The sequence below is a fragment of the Carassius gibelio genome, chromosome A17 (assembly GCF_023724105.1).
Source record: "Carassius gibelio isolate Cgi1373 ecotype wild population from Czech Republic chromosome A17, carGib1.2-hapl.c, whole genome shotgun sequence".
NCBI lineage: Eukaryota > Metazoa > Chordata > Actinopteri > Cypriniformes > Cyprinidae > Carassius > Carassius gibelio.
The window spans coordinates 3,669,812-3,694,178 of record NC_068387.1 but is presented as its reverse complement, the minus strand read 5'-3'; the positions used below and the strand labels follow the sequence as shown (position 1 = coordinate 3,694,178).

General features: G+C 38.2%; 1 protein-coding gene across 1 annotated transcript; it reads left to right on the top strand.

Moving 5' to 3' along the window:
* The first annotated feature begins 2,421 nt into the window (after positions 1-2,421).
* LOC128031385 (bone morphogenetic protein 4-like) lies at positions 2,422-9,834 on the top strand. The gene is made up of 4 exons (XM_052619616.1): positions 2,422-2,850; positions 5,662-5,784; positions 7,030-7,385; positions 8,826-9,834. Exons 3-4 carry the CDS (start codon positions 7,037-7,039, stop codon positions 9,674-9,676), a joined length of 1,200 nt encoding a protein of 399 aa, XP_052475576.1. The 5' UTR covers positions 2,422-2,850; positions 5,662-5,784; positions 7,030-7,036; the 3' UTR covers positions 9,677-9,834.
* Positions 9,835-24,367: the final 14,533 nt, after the last annotated feature.

Below are 24,367 nucleotides of genomic sequence, written 5' to 3'. Positions count from 1 at the left end.
GGTGATGCACAGGGAGGATTATGGAAAATGTAGTGTATTGTTATGATAGACATAGTGAATGGAGATTGTGACAATGCACATAAACACACACAATCCCAAAAAAGCACTTGAAGAACCACTTCCAGATTCAAATCTCAAAAATCTCAAATCTCAATATCACCATCACAAACACACACATACTGTAAATGCACACACACACACACTGTTTCTCAATACCGAATACTATTATAAAAAACTACTATTATTTATATTAAATATTATTTATTGAACAATAACATTTAATGAACCACAATATCAATTAACACAAAGGTCACCATTTCAGTCAAGAGTACAAAAGCAGCACTCTGATACAACATTAAATTATATAAAAATATAAACTTTGAGACTTTGCACTCAGCGAAAGCTATTTTCTCTGGAACAATTATTAGATTAATGAGACCAAAGACTTTATATACAAAACGCCCTGGCTCTCACATCACTTCAACTTTGAAACAGATTTTGAAAACAGTTGTACTACTTCATATTTTTGAGTAAATCATGGATACCATTCAAAGGTTTGCGGTCAATAGAAATGAATACTTTCATTCATTAATAATAAGGGTGTATCAAAAGTGATGGTAAATACTTTTATAATGTTCCAAACATTTTCTATTTCAAATAAATGCTGTTCAACTTTTTTGTATTAAAGGGTCCAGAAAAAAATAAAATGTATCATAGTTTGCACAAAAATATTATGCAATGTTTTCAACATCGATAATAATTAGAAATATTTCTTGAGCAGTAAATCATCATATTATTCTGATTTCTGAAGATCATGTGACACTGAAGACTGGAGGAATGATGCTGAAAATACAGATTTGATCACAGAAATAATGAAATCAGGGAAATCAAGGTTGCAATGATGCATTTACAATGGAGGTCAATTTGTAGGATTTGAAGCAGAAACCTTAAGCTCATAATATTATAAATGCACCTACTCTAATTATTCTATTAAAGCCATTTTTCATAACTATTGTTAGTACCTCACTGTAAGGAAAAATCAATAAAAAAATGGAAAGGTACTGGTAGTTTTCTGCCAGGACATTAAGTTTATGTCAAGCTCATGGATATTTCCTTCAACCCTGAAACAAAATGCGATGTGCAATTCAAAATACCACAAAACTCCCTGTGAAACAAATCTACTTTCCCTAGAGTGTGGATGTTTGCTTTTTTACAGAAAATGTGAGACTATTTACAAACATTATGTCACAAGTGTTGATGAAAATGTTACATTGGTTGGATCATAAAAAATGCCCTTTCATACAAAAATGGACAAAGACGATCTAAAAAAGAACAAGGGCTTAATGACATCAGCTGAAGTTGCAAATTATTTCAGAGGAGAGGCAAATTATTTTAATAAAGATTATGAAGACAAGCACAGAGAAGTCATGCACAGATAAGACCAGAAATCTGTATTAAGAAAGTCGACAAAGTCCTTTTTAATTTCATGTTTATTTTGCACCCAAAATGTTTCTCTGAATGTGTGATGACATTTCCTTTACTAAGGGTTTTGGGAAGGATGGCACTTTATTGCCTTGTGACTCAAAGCACTTGAGACAGACAGGTAAATAATATGGTAATGTGGGTGTCTGCGAGTGCTTCTTCATACACTGGGGGTTACTTGTTATTATAGGGGCACGGGGTCAAATGGAGAAGGCTTTGGGCCTTGGAGAAATACAGTAATAGGAAACATGATCTCCGTTGTAACATTAGATTTATCACATTATTGATTTTGAAAACTTTCAGGCCACATCACTTTAATATGCACCTATGTGAGTAGTATGAGACAGACGTCAGTGGCTGGCGCGCACAGAGCTCCGGCGGGGCAGGGGAGTTAGCATATTTTTTAAACGTTTTAAAGACATGTCCAACTTAAACATTTTAGAAATAAAACATTTAATGGACAATTCATAAATAGTGTTTTTGGGCTAATGTTTTGAGGAAATTAGTGAAGACAAAACAGCTCTTCTATTAACTTTACTGAAGAACTTTTGACAGAACGTTAACCAAAGTTCAGAGAACATTCCTTGTTTGCTGGGTTTCCACAAAGACTATTTATTTGTTTGATTGTTTAGCTCTCTATAAAAACATGTAAAACCAATGCACTGCTCTGAAGAGCTTTTGAACAACGTATTCCAAAAAACTCCCTCATGTAACCCATTATACAGTCCAGAACCTGTGATGCTGCACAGAACCATACTGGAGATCTTTTACTTTTGAGAACTGCTCATTTTCATTTAAGCTAATAACTTTTAGTTTTTCTGTGACTCAGAATAAACATGCTCCGTTATGCAAGTGTGGTCAACCCATGTGATGACATCCCTGGAAGAAAAAAAATGGAAACACATTTAATAGATTGCATGTGCTTGCCAGTGCACTGATTACACACTCCGGAAGAAATCGCAGTGTCCATCCACAGTGTGGAGTTGCAGTGCATGCATGTAACTTAAAGAAGGAAACAGATCTTGTGTGTCTGTGTTCTCTGGGGTTTATCAGAGGTGCTGGTGAAGTGCGGTGGGTTGAGAGAGCAGGGAGGAGGGTCAGCAGAGGAACTTCATAGGGCGGTCACTTAAAAACTGCCTTGAGAACTGGATGCGGGATCAGACGGTGATGTCCTCCGTGCTCGACTCTTCCTGGAGATACACAGATCCGCGTTCGCATGGGACTCTTTTGGCTTCTTCTACGTGATGCGGAACTAATGATCTAAACATTCGCCTTAGGGTTGGACTTTTGCTGTCTGAGGTGAACTCCTTTAAAAACTCCTTTTTACCGTCTTCTCATCCAGGAATACCGCGCGCATCTCTACCAATGGTAAGCTGGCATTTCGTGTTTTGCATTCTGGTACTTTCATACAATCATAGCAAGAAGTGATTTCCGACCGTATCTGAGGTATGCGCAATTATTTAGATCCAATGACATGCGTTTTTGCCATTTGTGCGTAAAAGTGTTTATTTTATTATAAGTATTTAATTATTTTTGCAGGCGGCGTGACTACCTAGAACGCTCCCATTATATTCCACAAAGCTGTCTTCACGTCAACAGACGGAATTATTATAATCAACAAAGCTGTGTGCACCGAAAACGGGAGCGCTCTGCTTTGTCGCGTAGCTAAGGAATTACACTGGGGCCCGGAGTGTTGGGAATGTTACACAGGATTAAAAAACTTAGCTTACATGACAGAATGCTCGAAAGGTTTTTTTTTTTTTTTTTTTTTTTGTGCATGTTTAGAATCACCGTCGCGCTCAGGTACGTGACCGCGCGCTCACCGAGTGGATGCGAGCTTCCACATCTGCTCGGATCGTACCAGCTTGGCGTTTCATTCAAACTGAATTGACATTCGGTTTAAATGATGTTTTAATGTGCTGGCTGAGTACAGTTTTACTTGCTGTATGTGACCTTACCACGATGGTGGTATATTTTCTTTGGCTAGAATCAAGCAGCGTGTAATATTCACTTTTGTATGAGTTTTTGGAATCTACAAAAACAATTCTGAGTGTCCCGAATCACTGGTTGAAAATGTAATTCTAACACATTCCTAAATCAAGCACGGTCTACGCATGATAAATGTTAAGTTAGCGTTAAAAGCAATCGCTCTGTCCTTCATTTGATTAAGTTAAGGAAAACCGGTCCTCCACGAATGTTTTCGAAGACTCGTACTTTGTCTTAAACGAGTTAAAGTGAAGAGTGAAACGTCTGAAAGGTTTTACGAGGTACATTATGACATAAAGAGACACAACCCATGAGTCACTTAGCAGGGATGTTTATCTTTAGTTCAAGAAAAAAAATCTAAATATCTTTCCATACCACTTACTTATTAAAAAGTAAACACTTGCAAGAGTTATAGTCAGATAGTGCACATGATTACAGACCCACAGATGTTGTCTTCCAGACTAGAGCAGAGGTCTTGAGCCTTTTTCATGCCAAGAATCTGGTGCTTGATAGATGCTTATAGTAGGCCTACTATAATACTATAATATATTCAAAACCATTAAGAATCACTGGTTTTGATGGACAGAGGTCTTGTACATTGTATGGGAGGGACAATTACACAATTAGATGAAAACTTTAATTGAATTTTTATCTTTAACTTAAAATAGTCATACATTTGAATGCAAATTTCCATTGTTTTGCTGTTGTTTTTCATGCAAATTAGTTTGGGGTCAATCAATAATTGGAGGACCCTGGTCTAGAGATTGTGTCAGTGCAATAGAGATTCTTCATTGTACATATCCATGAACTTTTGCAACTGCACAGCAGGCTATAAGCTATTCATTCTTCAAGCGGTCTCATTTTCCAAATGGACAGAATGCAACTTAGGTTTCCACAGATTTGATTTCTGAATTAAACTTGACAGAGGTCAGATCCTAACATTGGCTGGTACTGTGGTAACGTACTTCCCCATGCACATCTGAAGAACCATGTGCATAACCTAATCTCATTAAGCAGGGTTAAAGTCGAGCACTGTGAGCTTTACACAACGCTGCCAAATTAAAAGAAGCAAGCTTCACTATAAAAACCACTCTGTACAAAAGCACATGCATCGCACTCCATCTTCAAACAGGGATTCTCTAAATATTTAGGGCAGTATCTGTAGGCTTTTAAACAAGTGTAGGTGGTCGGAAGAAACCAATTGTTTGTGCTTTGTTACATGTTTTCTGGCATGGCTGATCAAAGTCTTTTAGTTACGCTCATTTTTATGGTTTGCTCTCGACATAATGAACTGTTTGAATAGCTGCGCTAGCTGCACTGTTGTTCAAACGGCAGATTTTATGAATCTAAAAACCACTGGACTCCTGTTAAGAATCTAACACAGTGTTTTGGTAAATCAGTCAAGAATCACATCGCAAGCCATGCTAGTGCAACAACTGTGAAGACAGAGAGAGAAATAACTCTCATGACCACACACACACACACCCACACACACACACACACACACGGTGTTCTTGTTAAAATGCATCATTCCTGTTGTAATGGTTGGACTTGCTCCAGCAGAACTAAGTCCAAGAAGTGACAAAATGCATGCGTTGCCATGCTCAACTATTGAGTTCAGCTGTGGATTCAGTGATGACGTTGTTTTCTGAGACCTTTCACAAACACTTGTGACTGTTATTAATGCAGTTCCTCTGTTCTCAAATGAATCGTTGAAAATCCTATTTGTGGAGTTGTACATTGGTTGCAATGAAAGTATCTCTTAAATCCATTCCACTTCTGAGTCAGGTAGCTACATAGTTGGATGTTATAGGTTAACAGATCATAAAGATGTAGGACCAGGACGGTGCCGCTTGTGTGACCAGTCTGGGTTGGGGGATTTTAAAGACTCTTTAAGAAGGATTTCCTAATAGACCATCAATAAAAGAGGCGGTCTGAGACCCCTTTGTTGACAAACGAACCTCTATTTGTATGTAAATCGAATTGCCATCTTTTCAGGTGTTCACACCTGGCCGTCTTGTGCAACACGTTATCAGTGCTCGTTTACAAGCAGCGTTTCAGTTGCTTTAAGATGTCTCTCTGGCCCAAACCTGCATTTTGCTCTTACTGAAATCGTGCCATGCTTATACTGAAATGTTAGCAGTAATTGGATTACATGAAGTATTGAGTGGCTAATATCCTCTTGTATTTCAGGAAAGGAATCTCCCCGCTGTTGTTAAACAGCCTTCCAGGAGCACGTAACATTCACTCGAGGAACTCGTCCTGGATCAGCTCTCGACAAACATGGACTGTTTTCCCATGCTTTATTTTCTGTCGGTAAGTGGAGCACGCCTATCCAGTCCTAATCGTGTGACGGGGTTGTTACATATTTGGAGCAAATTGAAAGGCTTAGTCATTCTTTACAAGCGCAGTTGTCAGTAAGGAGTTTTGCTTTCAGCTTTTTTATGTTGCGGTGCAAACACTTGAAGATTGTAGGTTGCTGTCCTTGTTTGACATTGGTTTCGACTACCACACTGTAGTTCGGATAGACCCTTAAAGGGATAGTGCTCCCAAAAAAATTACAACTATATCGTCATTTACTCACACTTATGTCATTCCAAACCATTCCAAGAAGTGTTTCATGGAACACAGAAAATGTGTGTTTTTCCGTTTTGTTTGTCTGTACGCTCTTAAATATAAAGGATCTTTATTGGCATCTATGATTGCATGGAGATCCTTTAACAACTATGGAATCTTTTCTCTGCTCTAAAAGACCTCTATAGTGGAAATATATTCTTTAGATATTTAAAATGTTCCTCACACTAAGAAAAAAATGGTTATATTAAGAACTGATCACAGGAGGGTTCTTTGAGGAACCCAAAATGAAAGCCATTGGAGTTACACTGGGCTGAAATGACATGAGGGTGAGTAAATAATGGCATCATTTTATTAAAAGTTTTGGTGAATGATGGCCTAAACTCACTATGTTGTTTCATGTATATACATATTTTTAACTATTCAGTTGTATGGTAGTTATCTGGAATAAAAAAGGTCTAAAACATACTCTATACAAGTACACAAACCCAAACACTTCCATACTACACTGTTGAAAAAATATTATTGGAGTGCATTTAGCAAAACAACACTATTTCAGTCTTTCTTATTCAAAATTTTATGTAATTCATTGCCAAATCTTTTTAATTAGTTGGGAAATTAATGACATTTACCAGAGTGAAAATTGTTAGTACACCCAGCTGTTTTCAGTGTTAGAAGTATTAATGTTTGTAACAAGCTACTTAACTAAAAACGCATATGATGTAATGATAATGACACAGACATCTGAAGGAAACTTTGTCGCCCCCTTGAGTATGGAGGTCTGTTACCACATACTTACAAATCATTGACCAAGCATTCTTCCTTCGAGGACTTGCGCAAAGCATGTTTCTGACCTAAATGTCAATGACATTTTAATGGTATCCAGATTAATTATTGAAAGCAAGCTGACAATGGGGAGTCAAAACATCTTTCATTAAAGTCTTGCTTTTCTCTTCTGCTTCCTCAAATTCCCCGCCTGCCCACCAGAGACATCATGATTCCTGGTAATCGAATGCTGATGGTCCTTTTATTATGCCAAGTCCTACTGGGAGAGAGCAGCTATGCTAGTCTAATACCTGAGGAAGGGAAGAAGAAAGCGTCGGCTCAGCACCTGGGTCAGAGTCATGAACTGCTGCGGGACTTTGAAGCCACGCTGCTGCACATGTTTGGGCTGCAGAGGCGACCGCGACCCAGCTACTCGGCTGTGGTGCCCCAGTATCTGCTGGACCTGTATCGCCTGCAGTCAGGGGAGGCCGAAGAGGCCGGGGCCCACGACGTGAGCTTCCATTATCCCGAGAGGTCCACGAGTCGAGCGAACACCGTGAGAGGATTCCATCATGAAGGTAAGACTGCGGAGACGGTGCCACTTTACAAATGCAGACTCAACCCCACATTTAAACAGTCTCTGCACTGCCATACTTTGCCGATCCTCTCGAGGGAATTTCCTCACCATGCAATTATTTTTAATGCTACTCCAGAGATTTCTAAATAAACACCACAATGCGGTCTCTCAGGCAGACAGAATTCCTAGAAGGCTTTGGAAAAACACACATTTAGTTTCAAGAAGATAGAAGTCCGTCAGCATGGTTTAACAGTTTATTCCCTGTTATTTTACTTTTCTTTATCACTACATACTTACAATGAGTCAGAGATGAGACTACAATGAAATATGGACAATAAGTGGAGTGGATTCCTCTGAAAATAAAAGAGTGTGGGTTCAGAGAGAGTCACCAAACAGAATTCAATGACAACAACTTTTCTGCATTGAAAATTATACTTTATAATTCAGAATTATTCTCATTATTTTAATTCAGCATGCGACAATCAGGTGAGACCAAACATTACAGCGTGAACATGGTATGACTGCAAGGCAAGAGTGGTTGCCATGACTTTTAAAAAACCAAGTATTCAAAAAATATGTGTAGTAAATTTAAATAAAATCTATGAAATAAAACTATTGAAACAAACTAGGAGTGTAATAACAGGAATTAATATAAAAATATTTTCAAACATTGATATCAATCTAGAAAATGCAGTGTATCTACATAAATTACTTCACAGCACTACATTGTATTGAATTGCATTGTAGTTCTTGCAAAATATCATTTTAGTAGATTGTTGTATTATTAAGATTCATGTTTGTATACACTGAAAAAAGTAAAACAACTGTGTTATTTATTTAAAGTGCATTTTTTTTAATTGGTCTATTAATCGAAAACCATAGTCTCCATTTTTATTTTATTTTTCCAGTTTTTATGAGCACTCCTAAAGAAACTATTCTGTTTAAGTATTTTAGTGTTGACGTGCATCATGTTTTTTTTTTGTTGTTGTTGTAAAAAGCCAAGACAATTTTTTATTTATATATATATATATATATATATATATATATATATATATATATATATATATATATATATATATATATATATATACATATATATATATATATATAATTACATTGATTTACAACAAGTAACAATTTGGCTTATGTCTAAACTAATTAAATATATGGTCTTTATAATAAATAATCTTTTTACTTTACATTGTTACTTAATTGTTTTTTTGTGTCAAGGTAGAAAAATATCAAACTTTAAAGCTTGATCCAAACCATTAATAGAATTTGATTTTTATTTATTTATTTATTTTTTGGTCCAAAGTATATATATATATTTTTTTTCCATCTACAGGTAATAAGAATGTGTTACTGTATAATTTCAAAAACTGCATCACTATAGTGTATCTTCTTCCAGTTTGTTGAGCTGTCCTCTGATTTCCTCCTCTAGAGCACATGGAGGAGCTGCAGTCAGACGGCTCTGAGACTCCCCTGCGCTTCGTCTTCAATCTCAGCAGCATCCCAGAGGAGGAACTCATTTCTACCGCAGAGCTTCGTCTCTACAGGCAACAGATAGATGATGCAATCTCAGATCCCCAACCCACGGGAGACGAAGGTCTACACCGGATAAACATATACGAGGTGCTGAAGCCCCCGCGGGCCGGACAGCTCATCACACAGCTGCTGGACACTCGACTGGTGCGCCACAACACGACTCGATGGGAGAGCTTCGACGTGAGTCCGGCCGTGCTGCGCTGGACCCGTGACAAGAGCTCCAATCACGGCCTGGCTGTAGAGGTGGTGCCCCTGAACCGAACCTCGCGCCACCAGGGACGCCACGTACGCGTCAGTCGCTCCTTGCATCCGCTTCCCGACGCAGACTGGAGCCAGCTTCGCCCCCTGCTGGTCACGTTTGGACACGACGGAAAAAGTCACCCGCTGACGCGGCGAGCGAAGCGCAGCCCGAAACAAAGAGGTCGCAAGCGCAACCGAAACTGTCGGCGGCACGCGCTTTATGTGGACTTCAGTGATGTGGGCTGGAACGACTGGATCGTGGCGCCGCCTGGATATCAGGCGTACTACTGTCACGGGGAGTGTCCGTTCCCTTTGGCCGATCACCTGAACTCCACCAATCACGCTATTGTGCAGACGCTGGTGAACTCGGTGAACACCAATATTCCCAAGGCCTGCTGCGTTCCCACAGAGCTCAGTGCCATCTCCATGCTCTACCTGGACGAGACGGACAGGGTGGTGCTGAAGAACTATCAGGAGATGGTGGTGGAGGGATGTGGCTGCCGCTGACCGGGACACAGCTACACCCTGGACACTTATTTATAACATCTGTCTTGAGATGTGTGTTTCTTGTCTCCTCGATCATATATTTTGACAAAAAAGTATATATAAATATATATTTATATCAACATAATTAAACAAATAAAAGCGTCCTTATTTTAATTATATGTCAGCTGTACAGCTTTTCGTAATGTATATAAGACTGTATAAGGGTTTTTCTATGAGCTAGAAGAATTAGCCACTAAAAAGTTTATTTACTGGTAGTATTTATTTCTTTAATACAATATACATTCACCAAATGTGTAGCCGAGCGACCCCCTCATAAAGCATCGTTTGTGTACTTAAAATAGAGCACTGTGTGAAATGCTAGGAAACCTGATTGTCTTGCTATATCAGACGGAGAGATCAGAGGCGAGTTCAATGTTCTGCATCAGCATGTGATTTACATGGTCCCAAAATTTTTGTTTTGTTGTTAAATAAATTTTGAAACATTCCAACAACAACGTAAGATTATTAAAAGGCAGTGTGATGCTCTGTTTCAAGAAAAAAAGAAAAAAAAAACATTTGTTTCTCACTACTACACATGCTGTCGTGAAGTAAAAAGTCTCTAAGTCTTCTAAAGTCTCATTACAGTGCTGCAACTAATTACTTAAAATCAAGTTACAATACAATCAAATAAAGCCTGTCAAGAACATGTCTGGCAGATATAATACTCCATGTTAATAACAATTACATCCCACTTCTCACTATATTAATAAAGAAAAAAATGCAGTGTTTTACATTACAGTGATGAATAACTAATCACTCAGAAATATCACTGAAAATAATATGTGTAATATGTTATAATTAAATGCAGCAGTGAGAATTTGGTGGGGAAATGTGCTTAAAGTCTTGTGAAGATAATGCCACCATATGAAATCTTATTTAATTTCTGAACACAATATATACCCACACATTTCGATTTGGGGTGAAATGTAACCTGGACGTACATTTAAAAAGCAATGCACACAAACAAGCTGACTGACTTGATCAGTGAAATCTTTGATGTGAATCAACACACCTCTCCTCAGCGGCAAACACTGAAGCAATGAATACTGATTGGGGCTTAGTAACAGCTGAAGGCATTCTACACTAGATTCAGTGAAGATTACGTTTGCATATCAAAGAAATGATGATGAGTGTCATTATTATTATTATACATTAATATGTTGTCCGGTTGGACATCAGAGGTCAGCACTGCAAAAAAATAAAACTTAAATAAAACCTTGCGGTACATGTTATTAGTTCAAGAGTACAGCGTGTTTCCAGTGGAGTCCAGCAGACGCAGCTCTGTCCTCATCCAGGTGCGTCTGTGACCCGCCCAATAGCGGCTAGACTCCGTGACTCGCGCGCACCGCTGGGACTGACGGGAGGGTCACGTGCCTGGATCTGGAGACGCGGCGCTGCGCACGTCGCGACGCGACAACTAATCAAAGGTGAGACGGCGTGTCTCCATCTGCAGACTGAATACAGACGCCTATCAGGCTGTAAATCGCCCATTTACTGCCCGTTTTCCATGATAACACCAACGGATGCTCTTTGAGCGGTCAATAAGCGTCCCTTGGCATCATTGTCCGGTCACCTTTACTCTTTCGTTAAAGGCTTTTCGGTTTTAAAACTTAAATTGATCAAAACCTCTGGTGCACAGCTTGTGTGGAATGTCTTGTCAAAAATACTGTTGGATTCAATCATAACGGGATCCAGTAAGAATCCGGGTAGGGTTGCGTTTCATTGGGGTTCTTTAGGAATTTTTACAAATAATGATGGAATACGAATACTTTCGGTGTTTTCAGTAGATCCAAGAAAGAAAGAAACATAATCTAGTACTATCACGTTTTTATAACAGGAATTAATTGATTAATAAAATAATACTAAGAATACTTCTAATAAATGTTGGCCATATTTTTTGCCATTTATTTCCTTGGTTTACTGCTGATATAATTAACAGGATCACACTCATACATGCATACATAAATAGTTTATTTACTTAATTTTAATCAAATTAAAGTTACATTTATTTAAAGTCTGAAATATATATATATATATATATATATATATATATATATATATATATATATATATATATATATATATAATTTGTTATGGTGAAGTATTATCATTTTGATTAACTTTGTTTTTTTGTTTTTTTTTATTATTATTTTTTTTTTAAGAATGTAACAGGGTTGTCACAAAACATGATTATGTGTCACATTAGAAGGCATTCATTCTGAATCTGGGTGATGCAGCCAGAATTTACTCTTATATCTACTATTAAATATTATAAATATAAAAGTATTACTTTTTAAAATAGTGCACTTTGCAAGGTTATAACTTCATATTTACGCCTGACAACATAAGGTTGTCCCCCAAGTCCTCAAGAAGTTATCAAAAAAAAAAAAAAAAAAAAAAAACCTTTTTCATGCACTGTTTCCTGAGATGACCCATTTACAGCGATTAACATGTAAAAGAAGGAGCATCACGCCTAATCTTTGGAGAGTAAAAAAGAGTCCACAACATTTGTCTTCTCTCTTTGCAAAGCTTTAGTCAAATTACCTCAGCCTGGAGGTACACGCCTGCCACTTTTCCTTTGAAGACTATATCAGACACAGGTTTGTCAGATGAGGGAAGGTAGGAATTTCATTTTGAAGTGGCTTAGGGCAGAGGTTGAGCTTTTCCAAGTTTTCTTGGAGCAGATGCACATCCACTGGCCTTTCTCCATCAAGATAACATCGCTCATATCACACCAGACCCTCACAGAAAGAGGTGCAGAATCACCTGCTGCAGTGTCAACAAAATAACCAACCGCTTTGGTGCAATCTTTGAAAGTAACAATGTCTAACTGTACATATTGAATGAATCCGCACAGAGAGTCTGTCTTTAAGGCCATTTTAAGAAAGTCATTGGTGGTTGGTTCAGATGAAGCAGGTTTGTTGTTGAGCAGGAGGTTTTTCTCCATGCGGTCCGCAGCTCAGTCTTGTTTCATCATGCATCCTCGCAGCAGCTCTTAAGCGGTGGATGTGTGGCTTGTGTTGATGGGAGGGGATCAGTTGGCTAATAACGGCTGATGTCAGTGCAGGTGGAGGTCAGATCCTCTTGTTTCACTCCTCCGCTCACAGCGCTGTATTCATGCACGGCCCCAAGTGTACGGAGCCGGAGCCAAGCGGGTGACACACTAGAAGCGGCTGCTTTGCATCTTTGCAACTGCAGAGTTATTCATGCCACACAGTCTCGGCCTGGTCCTGAGCTACTGCATAAGGGAACTGCAAGAGCACTGCTAACAAAACTCAATCTTTCCCTTGAAGGATCAAAAGCCATGAACCCAGAAGACTCAGAATTTAAAAGCAATTTTGTTAAAGTGCCTAATTGTCAAATCATGTTGGCAGAGCTTGAACCCAGAGTGCTTCTTTAAAGGTATAGTTCACCCAAAAATTAAAGTTTGCTGAAAATGTGCTCAGCCTCAGGACATCTACGATGAGTTTGTTTCTTCATGGAAACAGATTTGGAGGAATGCAGCATTGCATCAGTGTCTCAGCAATGGATGCTCTGTAGTGAATGGGTGCCGTCAGATTGAGAGTTGAGAATGCTTGGTTTTGGTCTGCTTGGTTTCTGTGTGAGCTGTGCTACATACATCTCAACACTATTGACAACAGACGATGAATCATAATGATTCTGCATGCCATAATTTGCTGAAATTCCGCTAATGTGACGTTATCCTTAGACTATGGCACTGAGAAAATATTCCAAAATTGAGAATATTCCAAAACATCTTTCTATTTGAATGTATTATAAAATCAGAAATGTGTATTGAGCAGCAAATCAGCATATTAATATGATATCTGAAGGATCATGTGACACTGAATACTGAAGACCTAAAACCGATCTAAAACTTTTAAATGGAAACAAAGATCATTTGATGAGAAAAGCTTCCAACGAGTTTATAAAAAAAATTCTCAATTTGATTTATTTATCTCCTTGGTGTCTAGTAGAATAAAACTAAGATGTTAAAGATTTCTTATACATCATTTATCTTTCTGTTCTTTTACTCAGGTGCATTCTCATATCTCAGATATGGGAAAAAAGCTGCTCTATTGTCTGGTTTCTGCACCTGCCAGCGATGGATTAGGCTGGAATACTCTTAGACGTACTAATTAGAAGGGGTTTTCACATACTCTGACATGTAGTGTGTGTATAAAACAGTAAAGATCTGAAATGACTGATCTTGTGGCAGTGATCACGTTATGGTACCGTGCTCTCGCTTCTGATTGCTCTAAACGACCTGTCATTTCTCTTTCAGTGGAAACACTTTGATGTGACCATGTAAAGGCTCTTTTGTCTTCGCTGTAATTTTGGAGCCAGTAGTGTGTCTCAGGGGTGGGTTCTCTTCCCTGTTGTTGTGCAGTTTCATTAGGTACAACTAATGAAAAGATGCCCTCGGACTTTCCCGCTGGTGACTGTCCACTGGCCTCTACTTATTTCCCATCATCCCTCTTAACCCTTCAAACAGGTGTGCTTCTCTCACGTTTGAAGTCCCTGTCCTTGGCTCTAAGACAGTCAACATGTCAAAAAACGTTTGAGCACCTTCTTAAAAAGACTAATGGACATTTCTGTTCACTCACAATTGTGTTGTTCCCTTTAGCATTTTTCTATGGCACATGAAAGGTGTTTTTCTTCTTCTTCTTCTTCTTCTTCTTCTTCTTCTTCACAACGTTCCTTCCATAGAGAGACGGTTAAGAGTGAATGCATCTGTCAAGCTCAAAAGAAGCAAAAAGCACCATAAGAGTGATCTAAAGGATAGTATGTACCATTTCAAGTCTTCTGAAGCCTTTTCTGAAGTCTACTATGCTTTGTGTGAGGATCAGTGTTGGGCTCGTTACTCCAAAAATGTAATTTATTACTCATTACCAGTTACTGCTTTCAAAAGTAATATCATTCATTTACTTATTACTTATTAGTTTAATATTAACAACAGTAATTAATTAGTTACATGACTTTTCCTTCACAGGCACAGAAGTTGTAACTGTGTATCTTTCCCATAAAATTATTTTAAAATGTTACTAGAAATATATTTTGAGGCATCAAAAGTAACTCAGTAACGAGCTGTTTTATGAATGAACTGTGATGTTATTATTGACATCTTTTACTCTATCTTTTACTGACAAGTTAGCTACACTAGTGCAACAGTAATATTATTACTGAAACTAGGCTCGAGTAACTAGTTACTGCCCAACACTGCTGAAGATCAAACCCAGCTGCATGTTTTCACTGAAAATATCCCCATAATAATTTTCAGCAGTCTTTAGTGTCACATGATCTTCAGAAATCATGTTAATATGCCAATTTGCTGCTCAAGGAACATTTCTGTACTTTAGGATTTACAGACGAATAAAAAGTTCAAAAGAACAGCATTTATTTAAATCCAGATTGTATTTTCTTTACTTTGTAAATGTGTTAACTGCCTTTTAATCAAGTTAATATGAAACCCCATTTCTACCATAAGAATCTTTTTTTTTTTCTAAATCATAAAGATGTCATAAATGATAATATAATATAATTCTAATCATAAAATTCGCATTTGTAAGACAAGGAAATAATGTCAAATTATGAGACAAAAAAGGATCAAGTTAATATGAAACCCAATTTCCACCACATTAGATAAAACATGCATTTTCATAAACGTCAATAAATACAATAACTCTAACATTAAAAGTCAAAATTTAATGACAAGAAAATAATATGTCAAATTATAAGACAAAAAGAGAACATTTTGACAGTAAGTAAACGTTCTGACGAAAAAGTCATAATTATGAATTATAAGATACTAGGATACAATTATGAATTATAAAAGATAAAAAGTCTAAATTATGTAACAACTTTTTTCATAATTATGTTATCTAAAATTGTTGACTTTCTTATCTTATAAATTTATAAATAATATGATTTTTGACTGAACAATTCCTTTAAAATCACAAAATCAAGACTGAGCACACAGTTTAAGTTTGATTAAGACTAGTTTAACCTTGAGGTTTTGTTAAAATGTGGAAAAAGATGTTCAGGAGCCGTCTTGAATCAGTAGGCTTCTCAAGAGGTCCTCTGTGAAAGGGTTTTCTCCTCACTAACAGGTAAACGAGGCTTTGAATGCTGCGGTTTGAAAGCGCAGAAGCGAAACAAGATCTGTAACTTGACCTCGGGGCAATTAGAGACTCAATAGAACACTTTTTTATTTGACTTCTTTTGATTTTCAAATGATGTTTTTAGAAAACAAAATCAAAATGAGCTTCATTGGTGTAAATACGGGCTCAGTGGATGTCATATTTTTCATTTGAACATTGTTTGTCTTCTTCGTGTTGGTGTCACCTAATTGCTCCATTCTTGAGCAGGGGTTAAAAGCGGTTTTGTTAGAGAAGGGTTCGAAGCGCACCACAGTCAACCTTTTTCTCATGTTTGTAGACAGACGGGGAGGGCAGTCAGAGGAGGAGGGGACAATCCCAACCCTTTTCCTTTTTACTGCGAGTATTCTTCTCTGAAAGGAGTGTGACCACCGGATCCGCCTGGGATGAAATGTCATATCTTAGAGTGATCTTTATCGCTTAATTGCTTCCTTTGTCTCCCATGATTCCCCAGGCCCCACCGTGACTCTGTGGGCAGGCTGGGTTTGAAGAGTCGGGGAGGTTATAGGGATACGGACTGAGTCGTGATGCTGGACGAGACTGGGAGGTGCTGTGATGTGTCTGACGGCTCGCTGCTGCTGCTGCATTAAAGTTACCTGTTGAAGAAGAAAAACACACAAAATAGCATTAAATAACAGAGCCTTTACACCCCCAAATTGTATGATGCATTTTTCGTCAAAATTTTTTTGTTTCCAAATAATTCAAACAAAATACTTAAAGGGTACATAACATACACAGTTTCACCTAATCTCATGTTAATCTTGAGTACCTATAGGGAAGTAATGCATCCTTCATATCTCCAAAAGAGCTCCTGGAGGGGTGCCTTGGGCGGAGCTATAATACTGATGTTTCGTGTTTTTACCATTAACATATATTCACTTATGTGCTGATTTCCAACAAAATACGGAAATCTGATGCAAGTACTTGCATGAATGAGGTCTTTTATCACGGGGACGGCTGCATGTTTTAATAGCAAACGATGTGCAAATCCAGCGTCGACTTGGGCCTTGTTTATGAAACATTCATCACTCACATGACCAGAACACACAAGCGCACTTGATATACTCCATCGCTGCCCCGGAACAACAAACTGCATCCACTGTTCATGTAACCCTGGGTTCTTGGGGAAGCTGAACACGGTAAACTTTCCCTCACATCCAAAAATGCACTCATTTGGAGGCATTCTCGAACAAATCCTATGCTGCGCTGCCGACAATTTTGAAGCACACTGATATGCACAATCTCACTCTCCTCTGGTTAATGTGTGTGCGCGGGTGCGCTTTTCCGGGAGAAATGCTCATATAAGGACTTCCGTTCTCGTCTACGTCATTAAATCCACGATCGAAAAAAAAACAGCCAAAGCTTGTACCAACCCAGAAGTAAGATTTTTGGCACAGAAATTCTCAGTCATTCTACAAAATTATTTTTTTTAACTTTGGAAATTTTTATCATGAGAATCCATCTCTTTAACACAGAATCGAAACACTTTTGGATTAAAAAATCTACTGTCAGGATTTACAGCAGTGTCCCTTTCAGATGCAAAATGTATCAGTGAACAATACTTAAATTAATCACGCAACATGATTTACTAAAGCTTGTAGTAGAAAATTTACTGGTACTTCCAGCATTATTTACTGACAAAAAAGCATGTCTCAACTCATTTTGAGGCACCACAGAGAACAGAGAGCACACAAAAATACTTTTGTGTAGAAGGGAGATAAATTTTTTCCACTCATATTCATTTATTTGGATTGCCGGAGGAAGTATCTGAACATATTGTTTGCGACCTTATGCTAATTTGTGCTGCTCTGGGTACATTTGATCATGCAAATGAGATGATGCATCAGTGTTCATTAATTTGCAGATTGTCTGTAGATCAACCGCAGAACTTTTCACTCCCATCAGCATTTTTATTTCTGGGAATTGCTCACACTAATTTACCATGTTTAGCAAATCTTGCACAAAACATCATGAAAAAGATAAAAAATTCCCAATTATGACAGAAAGCCCAAATAATTATGAGATAAGAAATTTAATATTATGTCAAAGTCAAAATTATTAGATAAAAGTGTAAATTATGAGCACAAAAAATATAATTATGACAAAGTAAGAATTATGAAAACAGTATAATTATGAGATAAAACATAAATAATGAATTAAAAAGTAAAAAATGATAGATGGTAGAGGAATCAAAAAATTAGATGAGATAAAAAAGTCAACATGAGACAAAACATTGAAAAATTATCACATAAAAACATTATTATGAGATAAAAATGAATTAAAACGCCATAATTTTGAAATTATTATTATAAGTCTAACAATGAGACAAATTTAAAATTATAAAACAAAAAGTCAAAACTACCATATAAAATATCAAAACTATGACTTACTAAGACAATATTTAACTTAAATACTCACAATTAAACCCTCGACCCCATCCGCAGTTTGTTCCAAGCAATGTTATTTTCTACAATATTATTCTAATTAGTTTATTCTTTTCTAATATTATCTTTTCTATAATGCAAATAAATAAATACATAAAATATTTACTTAGTGTTTACTATTTTTAACTACACATGTCTAAACATTCTAAAATCTAAATACAATGGTAACACTTTATTTTAAGGACCGATTCTCACTACTAACACACCAATTTAAAAACCAACGGAATGCATAGTCGATATAAAAAAATGGATAGAGAGTAATTTTTGTACTGCTAAATTTTGAAAAGAAAACTGCTTGTAATAACCTAGAACACTGTCTAAAACTTGATGGTTGCTCTGTCAATTCTTCGTCATCAGTTAGGAACCTAGGTGTGCTACTTGATCGAAATATTTCCTTAAGGCGGGCGTACACGGTGCGAATTCGGATGGTCGGAAGATCGTATGTCCACGCACACGGCACAAGTGAGTTTATCTGAAAACCGTACGGACGAGATGATATACGACACGATTTTACAACCTGCGGATTCCAGAAACAATCGCACGAAGTGCCGTGGCACTGCTGTCTTCGTCTTCTGTGGTTTTCCTAGTTCGTGATTGGTCAACTTCAGATAAATCAACAAATCGGCTCGTTCAACCGCACAAATGGCACGAATTCAAATCGATAGCTCAAGAACTTTTTAGACGTGTTTAAAAATGATCGGGAGGTCGGGAAGTGCTCGTAAGCCACGCTGCTCGGCTCGTAGTTCATCGCAAATGATACGAGCCGCGACCATACGAGCATACGCGATTTCCACACGATTGAAAAAAATCGCATGTGAACTCGTACGACAGCAAAAATCGCACCGTGTAAGCCCGCCCTTTAGAAAGCCAAGTTTCTAGCATTTGTAAAACTGCATTTTTCCATCTCAAAAATATATCTAAATTACGGCCTATGCTCATAATGTGAAATACAGAAATGTTAATCCATGCATTTATGACCTCAAGGTTAGATTATTGTAATGCTTTATTGGGTGGTTGTTCTGCACGCTTAGTAAACAAACTACAGCTAGTCCAAAATGCAGGAGCAAGAGTTCTTACTAGAACCAGGAAGTATGACCATATTAGCCCGGTCCTGTCCACACTGCACTGGCTCCCTATCAAACATCGTATAGATTTTAAAATATACCCTGAATGGTTTAGCACCTCAGTATTTGAATGAGCTCCTTTTACATTATACTCCTCTTTGTCCGCTTGTCACGCTGTCAGTCTCTGTTTTCCTGGGTGTTCCCTAGTGAGCTCACTTCTCCTTAGGCACTTCACCATAGGCACTTTAATTCCTCTAGTCTGGTCATGTCTTCACAGTAATTGCACTCCAATTAAATCGCACAGGTGTTGACAATCCTTAGTCATTAGTCTCCCTATATAGAGCTGTCTTTCTCTGTTGTCTGTATGGAGTCCTTACCCTATGTGTGAGTTGTGCTCGTCTCCTGAGTTTTCCCTTCCCTTCTTGTTCCTCCGAGTTTCCTATCCGTTTCATCCGGTTCCCTCTGTTGTTTGGTTTTGTCTCTCATGACTGTTTATTTTGTATTTTTCCCTTCTGTAAATAAACCCGTACTTGCAATTGGATCCTGCCTTCACCTTGTGTTTTTCCCAAAACCCAACCGTCACACCGCTACATTCTCAAAACTCAGGCAATTTGATAATACCTAGAATATCAAAATCAACTGCGGGCGGCAGAACTCTGGAATAACCTACCTAACATTGTTTGGGAGGCAGACACACTCTTGCAGTTTAATATCCAAATCCGTTAAAGGATTTTTAAGCTGCATTAATTAGGTAAACCGGAACCGGAAACACTTCCCATAACACCCGATGTACTTGCTACATCATTAGAAGAATGGCATCTACGCTAATATTTGTCTGTTTCTCTCTTGTTCCGAGGTCACCGTTACAACCAGATCCAGTACGTATCCAGACCAGATGGTGGATCAGCACCTAGAAAGGACCTCTACATCCCTGAAAGACAGCAGAGACCAGGACAACTAGAGCCCCAGATACAGATCCCCTGTAAAGACCTCGTCTCAGAGGACCACCAGGACAAGACCACAGGAAACAGATGATTCTTCTGCACAATCTGACTTTGCTGCAGTCTGGAATTGAACTACTGGTTTCGTCTGGTCAGAGGAGAACTGACCCTCAACTGAGCCTGGTTTCTCCAAAGGTTTTTTTCTCCATTCTTTCACCGATGGAGTTTTGGTTCCTTGCCGCTGTCACCTCTGGCTTGCTTAGTTGAGGACAGTTCATCTACAGCGATATCGTTGATTTGATTGCAGATGATTGCACAGACACTATGGCTGCATTTACACTGCAGGTCTTGATGCCCAAATTCGATTTTCTGACCGATATCCGATAAATCATCTTTTAAAAGTGACCCGTATCCGATTTTTGTATTTACACTATACACTGCTGAAACTACCAAACGTAGACATTCTGACCCGGAAAAGGAAGTAAAACAGCACGAAATACAATGGATGCAGATGCAAATAAAATTATACAGTGTTTTGCTTTCCACAATATTTTGAAAAGCCAAAAAAAAAATAAAGGCCAGGTGTAGTGATTGGAGATGAGCTGCACCTGCGCCCCACCGCCGGTCTCGAGTCCCACGTAGGAGATGGAAGGATATAAAACTGGAGCGACTATAGTGAAGGACGAGAGAGGACCAGGCCTGGGCCATTATGTTATGTTTTGCTTTTTATTTATGCGCACCAGTCTTCCGTGAGGGGCTGGTGCGCTGTTTTGTGTTTATTTTGAATATTAAAGCTTCATTTTGATTGTGCGCCCGTTCCCGAGTATGATCACCGGTGTATGGAGTATGGAGATTTTATCATTACAGTCTGCTTACATGGCACACGCAAATCCACGTATCCGATTTATATCCAATTTATTACCACATATGAATGAGGCCTGAATCCGATCTGAGAACATCGGCAGCCTGTCAAGAAGTTTCAGTTGTGTGTGTGTGTTTGTGTGTGTGTGTTTATGTTTGTGTGTATACTGGGACTGTAACAGTGTTTCTGTGTCTCTCTCTTTCAGAGTGCTTCAGATATGTAGACCGTGTGTGTGTGTGTGTGTATATATATATATATATATATATATATATATATATATATATATATATATATATATATATATATATATATATAGTGGTGCATGTTCCTGGATTCCTTTGTCCAGTGTTAATGTAATTTTATATATCTATGTGTTGTGTGTGTGTGTTCTTGCCTGCCCGGTGTTCCCCATTATTCGACTTTTAGAGACTGTTATTCGTGTATCTCCTGCATCTCCACATCCTTCACTTCTGCACTGCAGACAGCCATGAATTTAGATCCCTTAATCTCTACCTCATACCTAAGTTAAAAATTATTTTACTAACTATTATTAAGCAGTAAACTAGGAGTTTTTTGAGAGAAAACTCTTATAATGAGTAAGTGTTCTCATTTATTTGAAATTGTTTTGTTTTCTGAAAAATTAAATCAAATTTCTATGCTTGTAACAAGAAAAAATATATTTCCATCGGGTAAGAAAATAAACTATATTCAAAATTAAAACAGGTTTATTCATTTCTACAGATAACTCCATGAGAAATGATTACCGTATTAATACAGATTTACAAAGATCTGTAATTTAAGTCATAAGGACTACTTAATGATACCTTTATGATACTTATTTGATGCTTAAGTTCTTCTGGAGCAATGTAATCAGGAAATGAGTTGAGTGGAGGTTGTTCAAAAAATATACTTTTATACTTCAAAAAAAGAAAAGAAAAGAAAAATAGATGTTTGGACTAACATAAGGGTGAGCACATAAGTGTTCAGTAAATGCATTCATTTGTATACTGTCCATCTTGTAACAGTACAGTCATGCAGCTCAAACTAAAGGTCAGCCCAATCCCTCCACAGGGCCACGAGCAGATGTTCACTTTGGTGTGGGAGCGAGCCAAATATGAAACAAATGTGAAAAATGTTACCCAAGAAAAAAATCAAAGTAGGGAGGAGTGCTGTACTGCTTTCAAACATCAGTTGGGACGTATTTAAGGAAACACAGCTGGATTGGTGCTGTGATGAACTTAAGACTGATGTAGCTGCCTGACACAACCAGGCCTCTGAACACATGAATCACCACACACAGAAACACAGCAATGCATTTGAAACACTGTTTACAGGAATGAGAAGTCATGTATGTGTGAAAGTGCAGTCTAAAATTAACAAAACAGTATTTGTGGAATAAGCAACAGTTGGTGATGGGGCAGATTTGTGCACCATCTGGTGGCAGGAGGCAATACTTCAGCTTGTTCTTACAAACAATAGCATTATGTTGTACAATAGTCTTTACACAGGGTTCAAAGCATATGAGAGAATTGGTCAGCAGGATACTGAGAAATCAGGAAGATCACATAGACTAAAGCTTCCACTTATAGAATCTGGCGTTTTGCTGTCAAAATGAATCATTTGTAAAGAGCATGCAATTGTTTTGGCTAGTAAAGAAAATGTACCAACAAGCAGTGTAGTTTTTCAGACAAGAGGCAGATGCTTCGAGAGGTCAGCAGCAAAAGGGTTAATTTTAAAACTGTTTCTCAAATGCCATTGAATTCTGAAATTCATAATGCAGTGCATGTATGCTTTACACTTTCAGTTTTGCTTGTAAAAGGGCACTATACAGATATTTAGATTTTATTTGAGTGTACCATAGGTGTACTTGTACACTATAAACATATTTCATGGATAATTATGGAATAACATTTAAAAGGTGTACTGCTTAAGTGGGTTAAAAAGTCTAAAAACAGTACTTTCAGTTCACACTTAAGTATATGTTTCCAGTATATTTTCCACAATAATTCTTATTTCTAAAAGTAGGCTGAAGTGTACTTCTTTTACACAAGGGCTTTGTTTGAGGAGCCAAGTAAAGTTAAAGCCCAGAAGTTAATTTCTGTCCATTTTAGAGCTTGACTTATGTGATGATAAGTTGTATGGAAGAGATCCTGCATGTTTGGAACAGTCTGAGTGAACTAGTGCAGACGATTGGTTCAGCTCTCTCCTAATGAGGGAGATTCCTGACATGTCTCTTTGTTTTTGCCTGTAGGTTTATTTGAAGGTCACTGTACTGTTTTTCTCTTCTCCATAATGCTGAGCAGAATTAGACAGAGGGTTGAGAGAAATGTGGCTTAATGAAGACCAGACACTGGCGAGGGGCACCGGCTCTCTCAGGATTATCACCCGTTCTGATTTACCTCGGGAGTTTCTGAATGCTTTAGAGCACTGAGAGTTTGCGCCGTCGGGCTGAACGTCTGATCTGAACCCGAGTGCTCTTATCAGCTGCCTGTGTGTGTCTGGTTGCCATGTGTGAGGTGGCTTGTGGCCGCGGTCTTGCCCGGAAAGGCTCGGAGCGAAGCGAGTCATTAGGAAGTGCGGCTGTCTGGAGTGCATTAGGGCGCAGGTAATGTAACTCTTACAAGCACTGAGTCGGGCGGGTGGGGGTGTTATGTGAGAGGGCTCATGGGGAAAAAAGACAAACAGCCCGTCCAGGGAAAGACAGCACTAAAATGTTACCCACAGCTGCAGTTTTGACTGCACATCTCAACTGTTTGACAGCGTTTGGTGTTTCTCATCACGGTTCTGCTTACATTGGCTCTGTGTGAGTTTCATCAAACATTCATGATTCACTCCGGACAGCGAGATGAAGATTGCATTCCTGCTCCATGTTTCCCTGGACCTCTGCTTGAATGTGAGGAATAACTGAGCTGGTTTCTAGACAGATGGTGTGATAAACATTGCTGTACTTTAGCTCAAAGTACTTTACCGCTCAAACTGGTAAGTGAAGAAGAAGAGTCATTCTTCTGCCCACGTGTGTTTACACCTGCCATTAACATTTTGATCTGAAGTGTTCAGGACTACATCCAGGTGTAAACAGGGTCCAAACCGTTTTGGGATCAGATCACTCGAGCCATAATCTGTCTTAGAAACACAGGTAAGACTCAACAAGAGCCAGCAATAAAGAAATAGGGAAAATCTTGT

What these genes read in the sequence shown, in the direction of transcription:
- LOC128031385 (XM_052619616.1), top strand. Translation starts at nt 7,037, where the DNA reads ATGATTCCTGGTAATCGAATGCTGATGGTCCTTTTATTATGCCAAGTC. An exon ending in GAGAGGATTCCATCATGAAG is followed by an intron (nt 7,386 to 8,825) that starts GTAAGACTGCGG and finishes TTCCTCCTCTAG; the next exon opens with AGCACATGGAGGAGCTGCAG.